General features: G+C 49.4%; 1 protein-coding gene across 19 annotated transcripts in view; it reads right to left on the bottom strand.

Annotated features, from left to right (window-relative positions):
- SLC22A23 (solute carrier family 22 member 23) overlaps window positions 1–19,548 on the bottom strand; it is a 180,330-nt gene that overhangs the window by 45,281 nt on the left and 115,501 nt on the right. For 16 of the 19 annotated variants that reach the window (XR_004958894.1, XM_036255903.1, XM_036255894.1 and 13 more), the window contains one exon: window positions 6,242–6,410. Coding sequence is in view for 18 of the 19 variants with exons in the window: in XM_036255903.1 (XP_036111796.1) it covers window positions 6,242–6,410 (169 nt within the window). In the remaining variant the exon portion in view is untranslated. Of the gene's footprint in view, window positions 1–1,524; window positions 1,550–2,765; window positions 2,887–6,241; window positions 6,411–19,548 lie in introns of those variants that run through there. The other 3 variants (XM_036255908.1, XM_036255906.1, XM_036255905.1) reach the window with 3 other exon arrangements.

Here is a 19,548-nt window from a genome sequence, read left to right on the forward strand (position 1 = left end):
TTCCACCAAAAAAATCTTTAGATAAACACGTGGCCAGCCTTCTTGCTCCCGTATCGCTCCTCAACAGCGAGTCCCACTCAGAAAGCTCGGCGTCACCTGTGCCACGTATCGCCTTCCCGATTCTGCACCCTGCAGTCCTCCTAGACCTTCTGACAACACACACCTGGCGCCCAAATGCAGGGACCCCGGCTGTGCATTGCATGAGACCTCCTGGACAGGGAGGCATGTCACCAGCATGTGTCCTGGACCAGGCTGCAGCCACCTGGAAGGGGCACCTTTTGTACGATCTGTACAATCAGGAGGCCGCCCCCTTTCCATTCTGTCGTCCCTGCCTGTCGCCAGCATATCAAATCAGAGCTTCTCTTAGCCCCTCTCTTCCTCATACCCCGCTGCCCCAATTTGTTTTCTGTGGCCCTTTATGAATACTACATTTATTCCAGAAAAAGGATTGGTCAGTATGACTTCCTTCTAGATTAGCACTGAAGTTCTGCTGCTCAATATTAAGTGATAATAAATTCCTAGCAAAATGACTAAATGAGCATTTCTATCTGGCCCCAGTGTCCTGAGGTTCAAAGGCTGCCTGGGTCTTAGGAGCTGGTACCTATCAGTAGAATTACCCACTACCTCTGACAGCACTTCCATTCAGGTAAAATATTCACGAGTACCCTCTCTTCTGTTTGTGCTTCATGACAACACGAGCAAATCTGACTCTACAAAGCATCCAAGAAGCAATCCTGCTGTTCTCTTGGGCCACTCAGCTTCTGAAACTATTCCTTTACCTTCGGCCCTTAGGAAGACAACAGCTGGTCATGCCTGGACCTGGAAGGCAGGAGCTTCCCCGGGCAGCTCATGCAATGATACCCATCTCCCATCTTAGCTCCACTTGCGGGCATCATGTCTTCCCCATCCCCAGAATCCACCTTTCCTCACTACACCCCCTGCCCAAACCCCCGTCCAGTCCCGGGCGCATCAGACCCCTGCTTTCTGGCTGGCTCCTCCAGCCCCAGAGTCACATCATTCCAGAGAATCCTGTAACCCTGCAGTGGCTACATGTCAATCATGCTTTCTGTTTCCTGTGTTTTCTGACGTTTCTGGGAGGGAGGACTGCCCATCCCCCCGGGTCAGCCAATTCCTAGGTATAGCAAAACACTAACCTATGAGTGCACCTTTCAAACACACACCAACCGATCCAGACCCCACACCACCCCCTCCACGGGGCTCTCACTCTCTGGCCTCTGTTCTCCCAATCGCCCAGGGCCAGGGACCAGACAACTAGGGGACAGCCCATGTGCCCAGAGTCCACTGAAATTATTCCAACCAGACGGTATAGGCCTGCTCCCCCTGCCTCACCTGCTCCTTCCTGAGGAAGCCACAGCAAAGGCTCTCGTCCACACTTCCCTCCTTCCCTCTGCCTCCCGACTGACCCTGGGGCCTGCTGTGTGGCCCCGCGATGTGGCGTGCTGCCCTCTTGGGAACTGAGTAACGCACTATCTTCTCAGTGGCTGTGTCCTGCTCTGCGGGCCTCACCACACCTGGACACTAACAAACCCTATAATGTAAAACAGGTTGTGGTTTCAATCAAGCCTCTGAGCTCCTTCCAGTGGTTCCCATTGTCCCCAAGATCAAAACCCTCCCTTTTCAAGCTCTCCCTTAGCCAGCAATTTCCTTTCTGTCATCCTTCCAGCTCTACTCTCAGGACAGGACTTCACGCTCCATTTCTCAGATGGGCCTCCATGTTTCAGGGGGCTCAGGCCCCCATCTCAGCAGACTGTTAAAACCCGAGTTACTGCTGTTTCTTAGCACCACGCGCTACAGCATGCTCCCAGGCAAGCCTTCACGAAGCCACTTCTAGTGACCACTCTGCCCACCCCAAGTACAGGCACCACACCGCCTCTCCCAGATCAGCCACTGTGGCAGCCAGGCACCCTCTGCCCCCACTCTCACCCGTCCCATGACCACTGCCACACAGCAGACGGTGAGATCTCAGCACGTGCCAGAGCTACCCCTGCCCTGTGTAAACCCCCATGTGTCTTCCTGTTTTTAGAATAAACCTGGTGGGCTGCAGGCCCCATGTGGTCTGACCCACCTGTGTCTGAGCTTATCTTTTGCCCCCACCTTTCCCCTCATGTTCCAGCCACACTGGCCTTCTGCTTCCTCCTCCAGAAAAAGCCAAGTGGAAACCAGCGTTTGCCCTGGCTGCTCCCACTTTCCTGGAACACTTTTCCGCCCAGAACTCTGTGACTTCCTCTTTCTGATCATTTAGGCCTCAGCTGGAATGTCACCTCTTCAGAGTGGCCTTTCCTGGCCGCCCCGTGCCTTTCTGTCCCACTGCTGCCTTTCGTTCCTCACGTCCGGCTACTCGAGAGCATGCTCTGCTTGCTCACAGCCTCATGGTCACTGGGCTCCCCCGCCCCTCAGCCCCCCTGAAAGGCAGATTTCAAGGGAGGGGAGCCTGCTCGAATGCATGTGCATTATCTAGAATACTTACTTGTAACTACTTAGTAAATTAGCTGAATTAACTTGTCTCTCAGATTGCTCTATTTTCTAGAGTTCCTGGGATGCAAACTCCCAAGTTCATAGTTTTTGGCCCTCATGATGGATATTCATGGGCTCTGTGAATTTTGCCGGGGAGTTCATCCTTGGTGACAATTTTCTTCCACGTGAGTCTTGAGTGCCTGGCCTCGGTGATTCTCCCCAGGAGGTTTAATTTTTGACCTTAAGGGTCCAAGAAACTCACTGGTTCTTATGCTGATGTCTCAGCCTTAAGGAGGGGTTGGAATTTAGACCACAGCAATGTGTGGTGCAGACTTCAAGGCTCCAGTGTCTGAAGGATGGACCTTTTCTGCCCTCAGTCCGAGGTAATCAGCCAGCTTGGAAGTTGAGTCTCTGCGGTGGGGAAAGATTTTCTAGTCCTGTTATCACTGCCAGTTCTGACTCCTGGCTGCATTTAAGGGGCCCATTTCTAAGTGCATACTGGGCCTGAGATCTCAGCTCCAGCCCTGTGTGCAGGTCTTAAAACCCAAGCTCCTTTTTCTGGTTCAGATGCCCTGCTGGCTACCTGTGTCCACCCCTGCTTGAATGCTCTCCTTGGGCTGGTCCTAGGAATTCCCCTTTCTGGAACTGGAGCTCAGCACTGTGTATATGTTTGCCTAATGCAGTATCGTATCTGGCATCTGTGTGTGTTTGGAGGATCCCTGTCAGTTTACCCCACCACTGGGACCAGAAATACCTCAGGCCCCTCTCAACTCTTTGTCGTTACTGCTTCTAACCCAAGATGCTGCGACTCAGTGACCTTACATCATATAGGTTGGATTATGATCCTTGTGAATGCACTGCTCTTGGAGGTACCACAAAGTACCAAGTACACTGCTGGGCACCCTGGGTACACAAAATAAATACTTGCTTATTAAAGGAAAGCAAGTGACTTTCAATATTTTGTCACCAACAGCTGGTCCTGCATGCTGGTGCTGCAGCTCACTGCCTCCCCCCAACAGCCCACTTCATCCTGTCAAACCACAGAGCCTTCAGGAGCCATGAGCTTCTACAGCAGCAGATGGGAGGAGAGTGGGAATTAGAAGTCGATAAAAAAGGGGAGACACCACAGTGGCCTTTAAAAGCCAATGATGTTATGGAGCCTTTCAAGAACGGTAGGCAAAGTGGAGTTTGTCTCTCACCACTGATTTCTTTTACCTGCCCCAGTACACCCAGGTTGCCATCCATGTTAAGAGGTGATGCAATCACAGTAACAACAGTAGCTAATATTAGTGAGCACCTGCTGTAGGCCAGACATGTGCCAAACACCTTAAATAATAACATAAATCAAAGTGATGCCGATTATGATGGCGGCAGTTAAGACGTGCGAGCAGAGCAGGTCTGCCCCGGACTCGGCTCCAGGGCGGTAACTACATGGTGTCAGTGCACCGGGATGTCCACCCATCCGTCCGGACTCACCAGAGTGCCCTGGACACCCTTTCCATGGTACAGTTTTGTTTTTATAATAGTGTGTTTCAAAGACTTTTTCTTAGGTTTTATAATGTATTTAAATAAATGAACATTTTACCTTGGCTGTCATTAAACCCTGATGTATTTTAAATTTAAATGAAAAAAAAAAAAAAAAATGAAACCCCCAGCCCTTTCCCACGTGGGCCAGGACCCCAGACCTGCTGCAGGAATCCCTTCTCTGCCATTCTCCCCATCAGGAGTCCTCCTACCTGGGACAGGTGGGGGCAGAGCCGGAAGGCAATGGAGACAACCCTGTGGGCCCTTACAGCAGTGTGAGTCTCCGAGAGGCCATGCCCACCCCGGCCCCCACCCCTCGGGGCCAGCAGACAGCACTCGTGCCGGGTGCAGTGGTGGTCAGGACGTGAGAGGAGGTAGGTGGGGGGATGACGACCACCCAAGTCCTCTGGGGCAACGGGGCTCCTCTCCTGGGACAATTCTTCCTGGTGGCCAGGGACAAGGGATGGCAGCTGAGGGAAGGCAGGAGATGGCATGATGTGCTGGGTTTAAGGGCTAGCTGGGCAGCCTCAGTTTTGCCATCTGTTCAGTGGGGCAGTGAATAGGAAGACTGAACGATCTACTCTTTGTCTAGTGCTAGCATTTTGTGTCTGGCGTGGAGAAAACACTATATAGACATTAGTTAAGTAAATAAATGCCCCAAATTCCCAAACAAGCACAGCCCAGCTCCAGATGTGGCGAGGGAGAGAACAGGAAGGGCTTCCTCTGACTGATCAAAGGAAGGGCTGTCCACTCTGTCCTGCTCTGGGGAAACCATTTCATTCTTTTTTCTCTTTAAAAACAATCTTTTGCATTGATTTTTGGAGAGAGAGGAAGGGAGAGGGAGAGAGAGAGAAAAACATAGATCGGCTGCCTCCTGCACGCACCCTACTGGGGATGGAGCAACCCTGGCACGAGCCTGACTAGGAATCCAACCATCAACCCTTCGGTGCATGGGGGGCCGCTCCAGCCAACTGAGCCACCCTTTGCCTCTCAAGACCCCGCTGGAGGGAGCAGGGCGACAGGAAGCCCGCGTGGCTGCTGGAGGGCAGATGTCTGGCTGCAGGCCGAGGAGCCGGCAGAGGGCGGCGAGGGGAGCGCAGTGGCCCCTGAGGCAGGCTGCTGGCCGCTGCTGAGGCCCGCAGGGCACAGTGAGCAGGGCCGGGCTAGAAAGGATAAGGCGCCTGCACCCTCGCCACCTTTTTTTCTGGGCTGGGGGAGTGAGCACCTGGGTGTGGCCCAGCCCAACGAAGTCAAAAGGCAGGCACTTTCTTCCCCTCCCTGGCACCTTCGAAAGGAGGCCCCAGTGCTGCCTCTCTGCTGCGTGAACAAAGCTAAGACACAACGGACTTCTTGCCAGACATCTGGTTGCCATTAGTGAAGAAGGGGTAGAAATACAGTACAGTATTATAATCCACACGACAGTACCTTGTACTTGTGGGGAAGTAATGGAAGGGGAAGAAAAAGAAGAGTTATTTATAAAAAGGGTAGAATACTCATTTTTTCCCCTAAACATCTCTCTAAGAGTGGTGGTTTTCAACCTTGGCTGCACATTAATCCACCGGGAGGTTTTAAAAATCTAGTTGCCCAGGTCATACCCCCAGAGCAGTGTGCTTAGCTCTTTCTTTTTTCATCAAGTCAGTAAGCCCGAAACTGAGAAACTTAAGAGCTACACATGACCCTAAAATTTCTACTGAACTTGTCTAGAGCAGGGTGTCAATCTTTTCCTACACAGGAGCACATGACAGATACTTTCGGCTCTGTAGACCGCACAGCCTGTGCTGCGGCTGCGGGTGTGGCCGGCCCAGGGGCCGGTGTTTGCCCGTCCCTAGTCCAGAGGAGACGAGGCGGCTTTTCTGAGTCACTCTTTGAACACCTCCCTATTTCCCCTCCCAACACAAGGATCCCTGCTTTGCAAATTCATAAAAATCACATCAAAATAACCCAGCAAGCAGGTGTGCAACCAGAATGATGGACGGGACATTGTCGGAGCCGATGAAGGGCACCTGGGGGCTCATTTCACTCTTCTATATACTTTGTGTAAGTTTAACATTTCCCAAGATAAGACATTTAAAAAATGAAATAAAAAAAAGAGAGAGAGAGAGGAATATTCCCTCACAAAACACAAGCTGAAATTAGGGAAAGTTTGGGGACAGTGGGGTCCGAGCCATATGCTTCATCAGTCTCCTCCCGGGGCGGGAGCACGCGGCCTTCAGGTGGCCTAGCCTTTGGGGAGGATACTCACGACCAATAGAGCAGCATGAGCAGGAAGGGGCAGATGATGAGGGCCTGCAGGACCTGCCAGTCCCGGCACAGGGCGGCCAGCCCGGGCATGAGGAACTGCCCCGCCATGGCCACGAAGCTCGCCACCATTGTGATCATGAACCGTTTTCCAGGGGGGCACAGCTCTATTCCTGGAACACAGAAGGGACAAGAGAGACATGAGCGACCTGCACCCTGGCCTGGGGGAGCCACGGGTGCACCAGGGCCAGTGCACTTCTCAACCAACCAAGAACTGTAACATTGGTTTTATTTGCTGGTTGCCACAAGAGCCCCACGTGGTATGTCGATGTTCAGATCCTCGTTTTCACAGCTGGGTGAGCTGAGGACTAGACTGGGAAGGGAGTGAGACCGTTGCTCAATGTCACAGAGCAAGTTAGTGGAAAAGAATGTTGTAACTCTCAGTTGCCTACTCCAGAAACTGGCAAACACTGCATGGGGGCTGTGCATCACACGTTATTCCCACTTCTGCTGTCTGGGTGTCACTGAGCTTCTTGCAGAGGAGACTCCCTCATGCCCGGCTGTTGTCACTCCTTCCATCCAGGATGCTGTGCTGGGAGACCCTGCTCAGGGCCCTGGGAGCGTCTGTCTGCTCACTCCCACCCACCTACACCATCCCTCCTTTTGAGCAGACAAAACGGAACAGTAAAGCAGACTCTGATCTTGTTGTGATGATCTCACTGGAAGTGCCCCCTCCCCACTGGAATTCTCCTGCCCCTGTGACTTGGGAGTGCGGTGCATCCCTTTCTCTGGCCCTGTTAGGTAGACACCTTGGCAGGGGTGCGTCTGATTGATCTTCACAGTTTCAAGGCAGCACCAGCACCTGCCTTCCACTAAAAGTCTACTGAAGGACATCATGGTCCCTTCTGCTTGCAAGAACTATGCTCTTACTTTGACCTTGAGTAAAACAGATGGTCACACACGATCCATGCAGCACCGTCTGACCACCAGCAGAGCTCACCTACACGTTCCTCTAACGGCAGGTCCTCCACACTGCAGAAGGCAGTGCCGATGTCTCCCCACAGAGCACTCACGTTTGTTTGCTATTCTTCTTCTACAATATGCAGCATTCCCTAAAGCTTGCTTGCATTTTTTTTTTAAGTATAGTTAAAATGAATCTTTTTTTAAAAGAAGACTCTCAGGAGAAAATACTTTTCATGCCTCCGTATCTGGACGCTGTCTGCAGGTGAGTCGTTGCAGCCCACGGCCTGCCTTCCCATCGTCCAGAGACCAGCGTGGATGCAGGGGTCGCAGGGCAGTGAAGGGAGCAGATTACAGGGAAGAACAGAAAAACTACACTTGGCCACAAGAACAAAATCAGGCTCAACAAGGACAGGGCACCATGCCAACCAATATCTACATCAGCTCATGTGCAGGATAAAATAATAAAGTGATCAGAATTTCTGTGCCCGCTCTCCACAAACAGAGAGAAACCTGACCTCCTGAGAACAGCTTATAGAGAATTGTTTTTCTATTTAATTAACAAAACAGGATTAAACAGCCCTCTCCTGGCCTTTGGCTGTGATGTTGTTTTTTTCCACGCACAAGCCAGGTTCACTTCAAAGATTACTTCTTAGCAGGGCTCAGGCATTTCTGCTCTTAAACATAATAAAGAGATCAGATTTTTTTTTTTCTTTAGAAAAGACTACCAGTTGCAGGTTCTAGCTTTCGTTTACTAAGCCCAAGCAGTAGATGTACTATGGAAACCCCTAATCGGCATTAGGCAGGGTAAGTTCAGGCTGCAGCTCGGCACAGGCCAGTATCAAATGAGGAAGTTAGCACTTGGCCACTCAGGTGACCTTTAAACAAAGTCAGAGATAATGTCAAAGTAGCATTATGGCTTCATGTCAACGGTACGTGAAGCTGGTATAACAGGCACACCTTTCCCTTTAGTTTTGTGATACCAGAGTATGAAAATATCTGCAACTCCAATTCCGTCCCACAGACCTGCTTTGGGACGTCTAATCCCACACACTAATCCACACTACATACTGCCACACAAGGGTCACGAGGCAACTTTCCCAACTGGGGGCTAGGTTGGTGGATGACACAGGAAAGTTGCCTCGTGTGGGCCAATGATTCCAGTTTGACTTCTCACTCTCCCCTTGTTGCAAATCAGATGCCATGACCGGCACATATATGGGCGTTACTATACATACGAGTTCATGGTCAGAGTTTTTCCTCTGTGGGCTTCTCTCATTCCTCTCCCATAAGTGGTCTGAGCAATCCTCTAACTCTGCTACTTGGACCTGAGGCATCAGCATCACCTGGGAGCTTGTGAGAGCTGTGAGCTCAGGCCCTGCCTAGACCAGAGAATTAGTAGCTGCATGTTAACAAGGTCCCCAGGTGCCTCACTGAGAAGCACTGGCTAACTATATTTTCCCCAAACCAAAAGCATCACCCACAACAGGAACAATGTTCTTTACTCCCTGACACACACCTCTGAGAGCTGACTAAGTAAAATCACTTCCCAACCTCTCCATTCCTTTTGGTTTTGCTGGGAATCCTAGCAGAGTTTACTGTGTTTTCTCAGGTAGAAAGAGCAGAGCACTCCAGCAGCTATGTGGCATGTCAGCATTCCTGCAGGGGCAATGGAAAAACACAGTGATCCAATGTGAGGACACAGCTATGACACTTGCAGATAATGACTTTTGCCCTGACTCACCAGAAATTCTTTCCAAACTGCTTGAAATCAACTACTTTCTTTCTAAAGGTGGCTATAGAGATGTGTGTTTTTTTAAGCAAGTCTCAAAGAATCGCAGGTGCTTGAAGCTTGCCATTAATCACACGTTCCTTCTGGATGATGAGAAATCAGGTTTTCTTTTCTTTAAATTTTTCCCCCCTTTATTGATTTTAGAGAGGAAGGGGGGGAGAGAGAGAGAGAGACAGAGAGAGAGAGAGAGAGAGAGAGAGAGAGAGAGAGAGAGAGAACCATCAATGAGAGAGAACAGCAATTGGCCGCCTCCTGCATGCCCCTACTAGGGATCAGGCCCACAACCTGGGCATATGCCCTGACCGGGAATCGAACTGGTGACCTCTTGGTGCATAGGTCGATGCTCAACCACTGAGCCACACCGGCTGGGCGAAAAATCAGGTTTTCTAAGTGGAAGCAAGGGAGAAATCCACCAGAATGCTCAAAGCCTAGGTGCCGGCATGTGGCAGGAGGGTGGAGGTTGCAGGTGACCCTCTCGGCCCACAAAGGGCCTGCCCCAGCTCTGCACACCGGAGCAGTTGCTGCAATGCTTCAACACTTCCGAGATGCTTACAGACTCCTGGTCAGGCCGCTGGCCTTGGTCTTGAAAGGCAGGGAAGCCTGTCCCCAACCCAGCCCTCTGCTCAGGACCAGGGATGTGTAGAATAACAGGTCACCACAGGCACGTGTGCGTGGCTCTGAACTGCCAGCTGGTCAGCAGCATCCATGGGAGGCCCGGGCTACAGGCGGTGTCATAACACTTCTTAGAGCTACTTTCTTTGCCAATGGGGCCGACTTCAAGTCATCTTAGTAGATTTTCACTTATGGCAGCAACCCCGCCTTCATGATGTAAAACAATTAAAGGTCACAAAAACTATCCTGTTATGTGATGCATCATAGATTCAAACATGAAAATATCTCGTGTCTAGTGTAGTGTGCAGTGCTTTCATGGAGGGTTAAGAGCCTGGAGGCTAGAGCCAGACAGTCGGGGTTCAAATCCTGTCTCTAGCTCTTATGAACTTGTGACCTTGGTTCAGCCATCTATGAGTACTGTGCCTCAGTTTTGTCATCTGTAAAATGGGCTGTTGTGAGCATCAAAGAAGTATAGAGGACCTGAATACAGTAAATGCTACATGTTAGTTTTTATAAGTAACAATACTATGCATCATTACCATATATAATAATATAATCATGGCCAAATCATTCCTTGGTCTCATTTGACCTCTTTATTATTCCCCCGACCTGGTGAATTTCAGGGTAGAGCTGAGGTTTGTTTTAAAGAGACTGAGAAAGAGAAATGGCCTACGATGACAGTCTACACTTTCTTCTCATTATATTTTATTTCACAGAGGTTCTCGTAAAATGAGAAATAATCCATGAACTGAAAAACAGAACTACGTGAATCCAAGAAAACTACCACAAAATCCCCTTTGTTAAAATTACATTTCCCCAATGCCTCAATGCGGAAGGCTTAAAAGCTGTTCTTATAAGCTTGATATACTTTGTTGATAAACAGAGAAATTGCTAAAGGTTATGAGAATTAAATAGCATGTAATTAAGACTTAATTGAGGCATGTGGCCTGTTAAAAAAGGGAGCATGACCACGGTTGTCTGAGCACACAGGGTGCAGGAGCAGCCCTGAGGCCCCGCTGTGAGCTCTGTTGGAAAGGTGGTGTTGCGATACAAGATCTTTTAGGGGCTTTCAGTTCTTATAATTGTCCTGGAGGAAAAGAAAGTAGTGCTGCCCAGACCAGTCACTTCAGGTGAGGAAGGAGGAAGACCCAGACCTGACGGAAGTGAGGCATCAGAGCCTGGGGGTCATCAGCTGGCCAGAGACTTGAGAGTCTTTCCTCAAAAGAGGGTGCCAGTGTCAATGTTGCTAGGTTACAGTCCCAAGTAGTCTATCAAAAGTAATCCAGGTGTTGCTGTCAAGGTATTTTGTAGATGTGACTGAAGTCCTTAGTTAGATGATTTAAAGCAAGAGGATTATCTCAGATAATATAGGTGGGCCTTACCCAATCAGTTGCAAGGCCTTAAAAACAGAGCTGAGTCCTTCTTGAGGAAGACAAAAACATTTGGCCCATGGACAGCAGCTGTACCCTGTGTCTGACTGCAAGACTGCCCTTCTTGCCAGCCCAGCCCACAGACTTCAGGTCTGCCCAACCTGCTCCTCAATCATGTAAGCCAGCTCCTTGCAGAAAATCTCTTCCTGTGTTTCTCCTCCTGGTTCTGTTTCCCTGGTTGAGCTCTGAACCAGAGGTCAGGCTTCTTGCACCCACACCAGGTCACAAAGGACCCTCGCAGAGTCCTGTCTCAGAAGCTGCTTGTCCTACTGGCCACCGTGCCTTCCGACACCTCCCGGTCCTGCTTCTCTTCCCGGAGTAGCCTGGACCCCGTTCCTCAGCCTCAGAGGGAACTGCCAAGCTCAGGGGGCATCAAAGTCAAAACCCATGAACGTGGCAGGTGTTCCACTCTCTTTGTTAAGTACATACATGGCCCTTAGACAGGTCCCTCAGATTAGATGACAAAACAGCACCGAGAACAGGTGAGGACATACAGCACGGGCAGAGATGAGCCGGGTAGAAAGAAGAGAGCTGAAGAGTTGGGGGGACAAGACGTAAGATTAACGTCCAGAGTTTGGAAAGGAATGAATAAATTCTACAATAATAAGAAAACATCATGATGGTCTGTATCTTTGTTTGGGCAGCAGAAAGGTTGTGGGTGTAGGTTCTGTGCCACTGACTGCCTCTCCACCAGGAATTTGAGGGCCAATCTGACAAGGGAGCAAACATCTCTCCAAGGCCCCAGCCAGCTCAGAAATTCCATGATCCTACAAGAGCCGCTGAGAGTCCTTCAACATGCACCTGGACATTTCAAACACTCGCCCACTTGAAGTGATGGCACCGAAGCAGAACTACCAGAAATTACCACGTGGTCTGCGGGAAGGGTTTTGAGGGTCAGAGCCCCCAGGGTGGGTCCAGGTGGCTCCATCACCCAAACCCAGCTTCAAAGTCACCCCTCAGGCAGGAGCTCTAGAGCATGGCGTCTACAAAGTCTGTGGGCTGGTGACAGGGCACTTCTGGGGGAACTCGGTAAGTGGTTAGTGTTACAAGAGGAAGCCAGAAGTCAGATGACTATTATGGAGAAAAACACAGTCCTTCCCGAAAACCCTCTGGACATGTCCACCAAGAACCTCAATATACTGATACCAAAGGCTCTGTCTTCTCACTTATTTACCCTTTGTCACCCACACTTGGCCTGGTGGGTTTTAAAAGCTTACAATTTTGCTGGTATTTGATACCGAATAATGATTTTAGAAACTCCTTGCTTATACAACTTTATTTTTTTTAAAAGATTCCCTGTTCATATACAGCGGAGCCTATCGCAGCAGCAGCAGGCACAGCTGCCTTGCAGCTCAGGACCGTGGATGAGGGGCCGCATGGGACGAGGGTGCGCTGTGTGCGACACGCTGAAGCTCTCAGGCCAGGCGCTGGGTGAGAGCAAAGCTGTGTGCTGGCAGGACTCACCCCTACGTCAGTGTCTAAGCTATGTGCCTGCCAGGAAAACCAGTTGGAGAACGAGGTTTCAACATTCTCTTCCCACCTCCCCAACCCTATCAACACACTGACCTAACTGGTCACTGCATTTGAGAATTATGATTATTTAATTAAAAATGTTTTTTGTAACCAGTCTTAGATATGTCAGCAAATAAAACACAATTCTTATTCTTTCTTTTTTTAATCCTCACCAGAGGATATGCTTTTACTGATTTTAGAGAGCAAGGAAGAGGGGGAGAGAGAGAGAAACATCGATTGGTTGCCTCCCTTCTGCACGCACCCCAACCTGGGATCAAACCTGCAACCCTTTGGTGTAAGTAACAATGTTCCAACCAACTAAGCCACCCAGCCAGGGCCACAATTCTTATTTTTTCTTAAATATATATATATATATATATATTTTTATCCTCACCCGAGGACATTTTTCCTTTTTTTTTTTTTGTTCAGGTAGAGTGGGAGGGAGAGAGAGGAACAGAGAGAGAGAGAGAGAGAGAGAGAGAGAGAGAAACATCGATGTGAAAGGGACACATTGAGTGGCTGCCACCCGCACAACCGACCGGGGCCGGGGACAAACTGCAACCGAGGTACGCGCCCTTAGCGGGAACCGAACCCGGGTCTCTCAGGACCTCAGGCCGACGCTCTAACCGCTGAGCCAAACCGGCCAGGGCTTAAATATATATTTTAAAAACATTGTGTATGTTTGCTAAAGTCTGTATTTTCTTGCAATTGCTAAGTGTTCCTAGGTTCTCTAAAATAGCCCATAGGATTTTTCTGGATCAGAGCTGGCTAGTACCAAAGGAATATATGAAGTTGAATGACAATATTTCCGCCAGAGAATGAGGAATGTGCTCTGCAGGGGGAGAGGCTGCGGCCCAGACTGAGGGTGGAAAGCAGGGGTTAAATTCCTCCCCTGCCTCTTCCGGGCGGGGGAAGTCTCCACTCAGCCAGTCTGTGCTCCCGTTTCCTGGTCTCGGAGGCAGACAGAAATCATGCCCACTGCACCCTGGTGCACAGCGGACTCTGCAGAGGCTTCCTATCTGCCGCTGTCCTGACAGACTCTGGCCACCTTGGGAGGCTCTGGGCAGGCTAAGGTCACTCAGGGACTAACTCCAGTGAATTAAGTTCTTCCACATGGGACCTAAATTATCCTGTGTTTTAGGTAAAACTTGGTCAGAACTGACAAAATGATATGGTGTACAAGCTCCATATGATAGAATTCTGATTTTTCGCTAGCCCCTGCTCTTCAGAGAAAGCTGCTGAGGCTCCTTGAAAAGAAGGGTCTCTTCTGGGTTAGGGCCTTTGCCCCGGCGGAGGTTGTGCGGGCATGGCAGACAGGGGGTGAGGCACCAGCTGTCCCTCTCTTCCTGTCACTCACCTCCCCCTGCAGGGCTTCATTCCACCAAGAAGCCCACACCAGACCCACCTCGCCCACGTCACAGATTCAGACACCAGACTGCATGACAGAATCAGAGAGGTCTGGCTGGAGGAGAAACAAGCCTGTGAGCTGATAAAAGCACACACTCCTCCCAATAAGCTGAGCAAGGGTTCAACCACTTTTACTGTACACTCTGCTGTATGGGAGAAGCCAGCCCTGGCAGGTTCCCTGGCTGCACTGTCCCGGTCACTCTGCTGGGCCCATCCTGCTCTATAGGACGAGCCAGCTCAGCTCACTGAGGGGGGGGACGAGACGGGCTCAGGAGGGGCGGAGTCTCCCAAAGTGTACTCAAGCACCACAGTGAAACACTATTCCTGGGATGGCCCAGGGAATGAGAAATCCATCAAAATACAGGGCCCCGCTGAATGGCCTGGCTGGCCGCACGAAGGGGAGGGCCAACTGGCCACCAAGCTGCACAGCCCTGTGGCAAGTACACACGCCATTCAGAGGCTGCTTTTCCAAACTCACCGTCCTTTGTGGTTGAGCCTATTCTCCCTTTCCTCTCCCAACTCTCAAATGACTTAGAGGCACACTGCAGCCCCTGGCGGGGAACTTCCCTGCTGAATGAGGAAAGCCCCATTTTCTCCTTGGCACCCCCACCTCCTCTGGGAGACCAGGGGTTTGGCAACCCGCCTGCCTCACTTGGACACCGGCTTCCTCCAGCCTGACTCCAGCTCAGCCTGGGGGCTGCTGCCGCCCACACGGAGGCCACTAGAAGCCCCTCCAAGCAGACTGTGTGCCACTTTGGTCACACCCAGCAAGGGAAGAGCTCCAGGGCTCCCGTGGCTGTCAGGCCTCCTGTCTCCTGTACTCTGAACCTCTCTTCCCTGCACTCACCCTCCTTCCTGCCACTCAGCGGGGCCTGGGTGTGATGTGCCACTCCATGGTGACTGCCCTGGCCAAGGGCACAGGAACCCTGCCAAGCAGACCTCTGGACACGTGGTTGTGGAATTCCTTATGACAGCAAGAGGGCCTGAAACTGCGGTCACGTGGACTCAGACAGCATTTTAGAGCGACTGTAAAAGGCTGTTGCCATATCACAACAGCTCCGATCTTCCCGCCCCAGTGCGAAAACTGCTTTTTCCTCTTAATTTAGGACCTGCCAACCTAAAGGAATGGTCTGAAGAGTCTGAAGGCGGTCTTCTCCTCTTAGAGAAAGTAAAAACTACTAAAATTTAAGTATTTCCTACCTATTCATTCCGGTGTCTGCCAAACACGGACATTTTCATGCTCAAACGCAGAAGTACCGACAGAATCGGCTGCTGAGCACCTACTCGGTCTCCCGCGCTGGGCCGAGTGACGACTCCCACTCGCTGTGGGCCGAACACTCAGGAGGCATTTTTCACACACTAAACTCATTTAATCTGCATGACAACTCTGTGATGTAGGAAGTGTTTTTAATTGTCGTTTTACACAAGAGGATCTTGAAGCTCAGTGATTAAGTGACTTGTCCAAAGCACACAGAGCTGAGGAAGGAATGTGGTGGGAACTGAAGCCAGGCCCTCCCTGTGCCTCTTCATCCCTCGGTGCAGGCAGGAACTCTCGGAGTCCCAGGTGGGTCTGGCCTCTGTCCTGTGCCCCCGTGGAGTCTAAGCTCCACAGAGGTAAAGGCCTGTTCCTCAGAGCCCAGGACAGCGTCTGGCACACTGCAGGCGCTCAGATAGCTGTCAAAGGCAGAACTGTCTAATGATCTCTGGCTGTCTAGTCCAGTCACTTTGCCTGTGTGCCTCTTTCCCTAGCCTCCCAAGTGGAACTAATTAGAAGCATGGTGGCTGAGATCAGTGGGTGAGTCTGAAGAACCCAGTGTTACGGGGGGTTCATCGTGGTCCACGTATTCATATGCTGATAAAACTTGGTAAGCATAAAACCCAGCTACCCACCTGAGCTAAGAAGTTCAGCTTCCTTTCCAGACAAGTTTTTTCTATCACTTTATATATTTTTTCTATTAACTAATATTACAGTTACTCCTCAATTGAGGAACAGGGATTTAACTGCTCACTAGTCTTTCTGCTCAGCAACCTCTTCTGTTTAAAAACAGTGACTGATGTTTAGTAGCACACACTTAAGAAGTTAATATTGCTTAGATTTCCATGTTTAATAAGAGAAGAAATATCCAAGGAGAGAGAGAAGTGACTTCAAGCATTAGCGTAACCAAGTCTGTGGAAATCCTTGCATTTCAAGTCTGCTGAGCATTTTCAAGCTGAGTGGAGGAGCAGAGATAGAGTGGGTAGTTTTAGGGTTGAGAACACACGTTAGAAATTACCACTCAGGTTTTCCAGCAGCCAGTTCCAAAGTAACAGTTCTCAGTCCTCATTTTCTGCGGTGCTACCCATTCTGTGAATGAAAGTCACCCTTGCTTATGTGTTTGCATAATCAGATTATGCATCTAAGCAAATGGAAGCCTCAGAGGCCTTCGATGTAAGACCTCAGAGAGTGTGACTGGGGGGGTTCCCTCTCTGCCCCACAACAGCATGTACTCAGCTCCCCAAATGTCAGAGGGCGGGGAGATTACCTGATTTTTATTTCTCATTATTAGTGTTGTCCACATTGTCGTTATTTTATGAGTGTGGCAAGCAATCAGGAAATGAGGGGTTGGGTATGTGATAAAAAGAATATATCTCAATGAGAGTTCGTAGTCTCATTACTGTGTAACATCCAGCAATCGTCAATGCATTTTATTCTTTGGCATAATTTCCCTACAAAGGAAAGAACTATTCGCAACTTAGTCTTTCTAAACAAGGTTTTCCTTTTCTATTTTCTTACCTTCCCATCTTCTCTAGTATTTGCCTTTTAAAATCCTTTTCTTTTGAAAGCTCATATATTCACAAAAAACAGAATAGTTTAATAACTCCCTATATACCATCTGCTAAGGTCAGCAATTATTAATATTTTGCTTCTCTTGGTTCTTTTGCCTCTTTTCTCTATTTCACTCTTTCCTGTAATATTTTAAATCAAGTTCTTGAAATCATGTCATTTCACTTGTAAATAGAAATATATGTCTCTCTATAAAAAAAGGAGATTTTCTTGCACAAAGACAATGCCATAATCACATCTAACAGAATGAATAATTCTTTAATATTACTTAATATCCAGTCTGTGTTCAAATTATTCAGTTACCTCAAAAAAGTCCCTTTATGATTGTATTAAAAATTCGGGTCCGGACAAGATCCATATATGTTGCATGTGTCTTAGAAAAGCACCCCCTCTTCCCCAGGCACTGTCTTATTGCAGAAGCCAGATGGGACAGTCCTGGAGGGTCTTACTAACGCAGCAGCACCCGGGGAGGTGTGCCGACTTCCAGTAACGCTCGGATGAATCAAGGGATTCAAGTGCTGGCACCTCAGCCTCCCACCTGCAGCTGCTCACCAACATTGTTCCTGGTTTTAGCATCCTCTGGTGATTGGTGCCCATATCCATTACTTCATTAGGGGGTGGAGAGTGGTGATTTTGTTTTCTAACCTCACCATTCACTGTGCACTTTTTTCACCTTGAATTATTCTGTAAATAATGTTTATTCACTAACGAGGGCTATTTCTTTACCCAGAAATACAGTTAATTCAGAAGAGGCAGCACTATAATAGTCATGATTACTCTGGACAGTGAATCATTTCACTCATCGTATCACCTTCCAATGGCTCCCAGTGCACTCCGAGCAGAAACGACATCTTTCCCAGCAAATGAAGACCTCATGTGATTGCCACTCCTCCTTCACACCTCCGAGCTCATCACCTGCTACCTTCCCTCTGGTTACTCCACTTCAGCTCACTGGCCTCCTTGCTGCACCTACTGTCTGTTTCCTATGTCTGCAGCGCCCTCCCCAGAAAGTCAGATGGCTCCCTCCACCCTTTCACAGGTCTCTGCTCAAGGGTCACCTTATCAGGGAAGCTCTGCCGGACCACCCTATACAAAATAGCAAACCGTACCCCTCTCCCTTCCCCAAGTTCTCCCTGATGACTTGGCACATGAGGCAGAGTGTCTCTGGAACCATGCTCCTGGGGCCCTACGAATGGGAAACGGGATGGGCCCAGCCACCTGTATTAAAAAGCCCCGCAGGGGCTCCGATGATGCCCAAGTTGAAGAACCACGGCAGTGGACTTTACAAATATTATATCATTTAATCCTCCTCATAACCTATGAGGTACGTACTATTTTATCATCCCATTTTATAGATGACAACACACAGATTTCCGGGCCCCATCCCTGGAGATTCTGACTCAGGTGGTGGGGGCAGGGTCCCAGAATCTGCATGTGTAACAGGTTCCCAGGTGATGGTGCAGGGGTCGCCTTTTGAGAACCAGTGCTCTGACCACTGCAGGTAGTTTCACACATCTTCACCCCGAGATCCCATCATTAATTATTCCTTTGCAGTACTAGCATATAAAAATAAAACAAAACAAAGCTGCCTTACAGATTATAACACCTGTTGGCCTACTGGTCTCAGAGTGATCGGGTAATTGCTTTTTTACCATCGTCAGACATGTGATTATTTTTTCCATTGAAGAAAACAGTTCTTCCAATGTCCAAAGGGCAAGTCAGGCGGAGGCAAAAAAAGACCTGAAGTTGCAAAGAAATTCAACTCTCAGACAATTTAAGCTGACAGGAAACTCGAAGAACACCCACCGGGGCTGGCAGAGTGAAATACAGGCAGATCAGAAATGTGCCAAACTGACCTGGTGTGAGAGGTGGGACTGTGGCAAACTGCCGAGTGCTTGCCCAGTTTAAAGGCCTTTAAATTCAATTAGAAAATAAAACACTGTCTAGGTCACACAAAACATGACAGGGGTCAGGATCTGGCCACACCGCTGGCCTGCAGACACTAAGCCGCACTCGACCTGCTCATTTTATTGAAGGGAAAATAAGGTCACAGAGTTAGTTGGTAGCAAAAGCAAGACATGAATTCCAAGCCTGAGGTGCTCTGTCCCTGGAGAACATGTCACTGGGGTTGCTTCTAGTTTATTTTTAAATGGAGATTATGATAAAAATAAGAAGCAAACTCGATATGACATAAGGCAGTTAAAATTAGCTCTCTCCTCCTCCACCAAATCAGGAAACCCCTGTGCTATATTCAACCTGACAACATCAGCCAACTAAACAAAGGGTCAGAGAGCCAGCAACTGGGAAGGGATTTTCAAGAAATAGGTCCTTGGTGAGGGGTAAACTAGCCAGAGGGAGCAGTAATGCTTCTCCTCCGAACCCATGAGCAATGCGTGTCCTCAGCAGCAGCAGGAGGACCTGAGATGCTCTGAGACCCAGGGCCATCTGGTCCCAGGGCCATCTTGCTTCTACGGAACTTGTTCAACAACATGTTTGCCTTTAAATTTTCGACACCTGAGGTGAGTGGGAGGTGGGATGAGAATTTTGACACTACAGAGCACTAGGACTCAGTCAAGTGCTGCCCTGGGACTTTCGGGACAATGCCCTCTGTGGCCGAGCCTCTTGTCCCATGTGGCAACAAAGGCTCTGAGGACATGGGTCTGCAGTCCTACCAGGAAGTCCCAAGGTCAGGCTGCATTCACCACCCCATTCTCCATGACCTCTGTGGACAGTGTGGGCTGAGAGAACAGATGCTGAGGACACATCTGTAACTG

Source organism: Molossus molossus, unplaced genomic scaffold (assembly GCF_014108415.1).
Source record: "Molossus molossus isolate mMolMol1 unplaced genomic scaffold, mMolMol1.p scaffold_m16_p_12, whole genome shotgun sequence".
Taxonomy (NCBI): domain Eukaryota; kingdom Metazoa; phylum Chordata; class Mammalia; order Chiroptera; family Molossidae; genus Molossus; species Molossus molossus.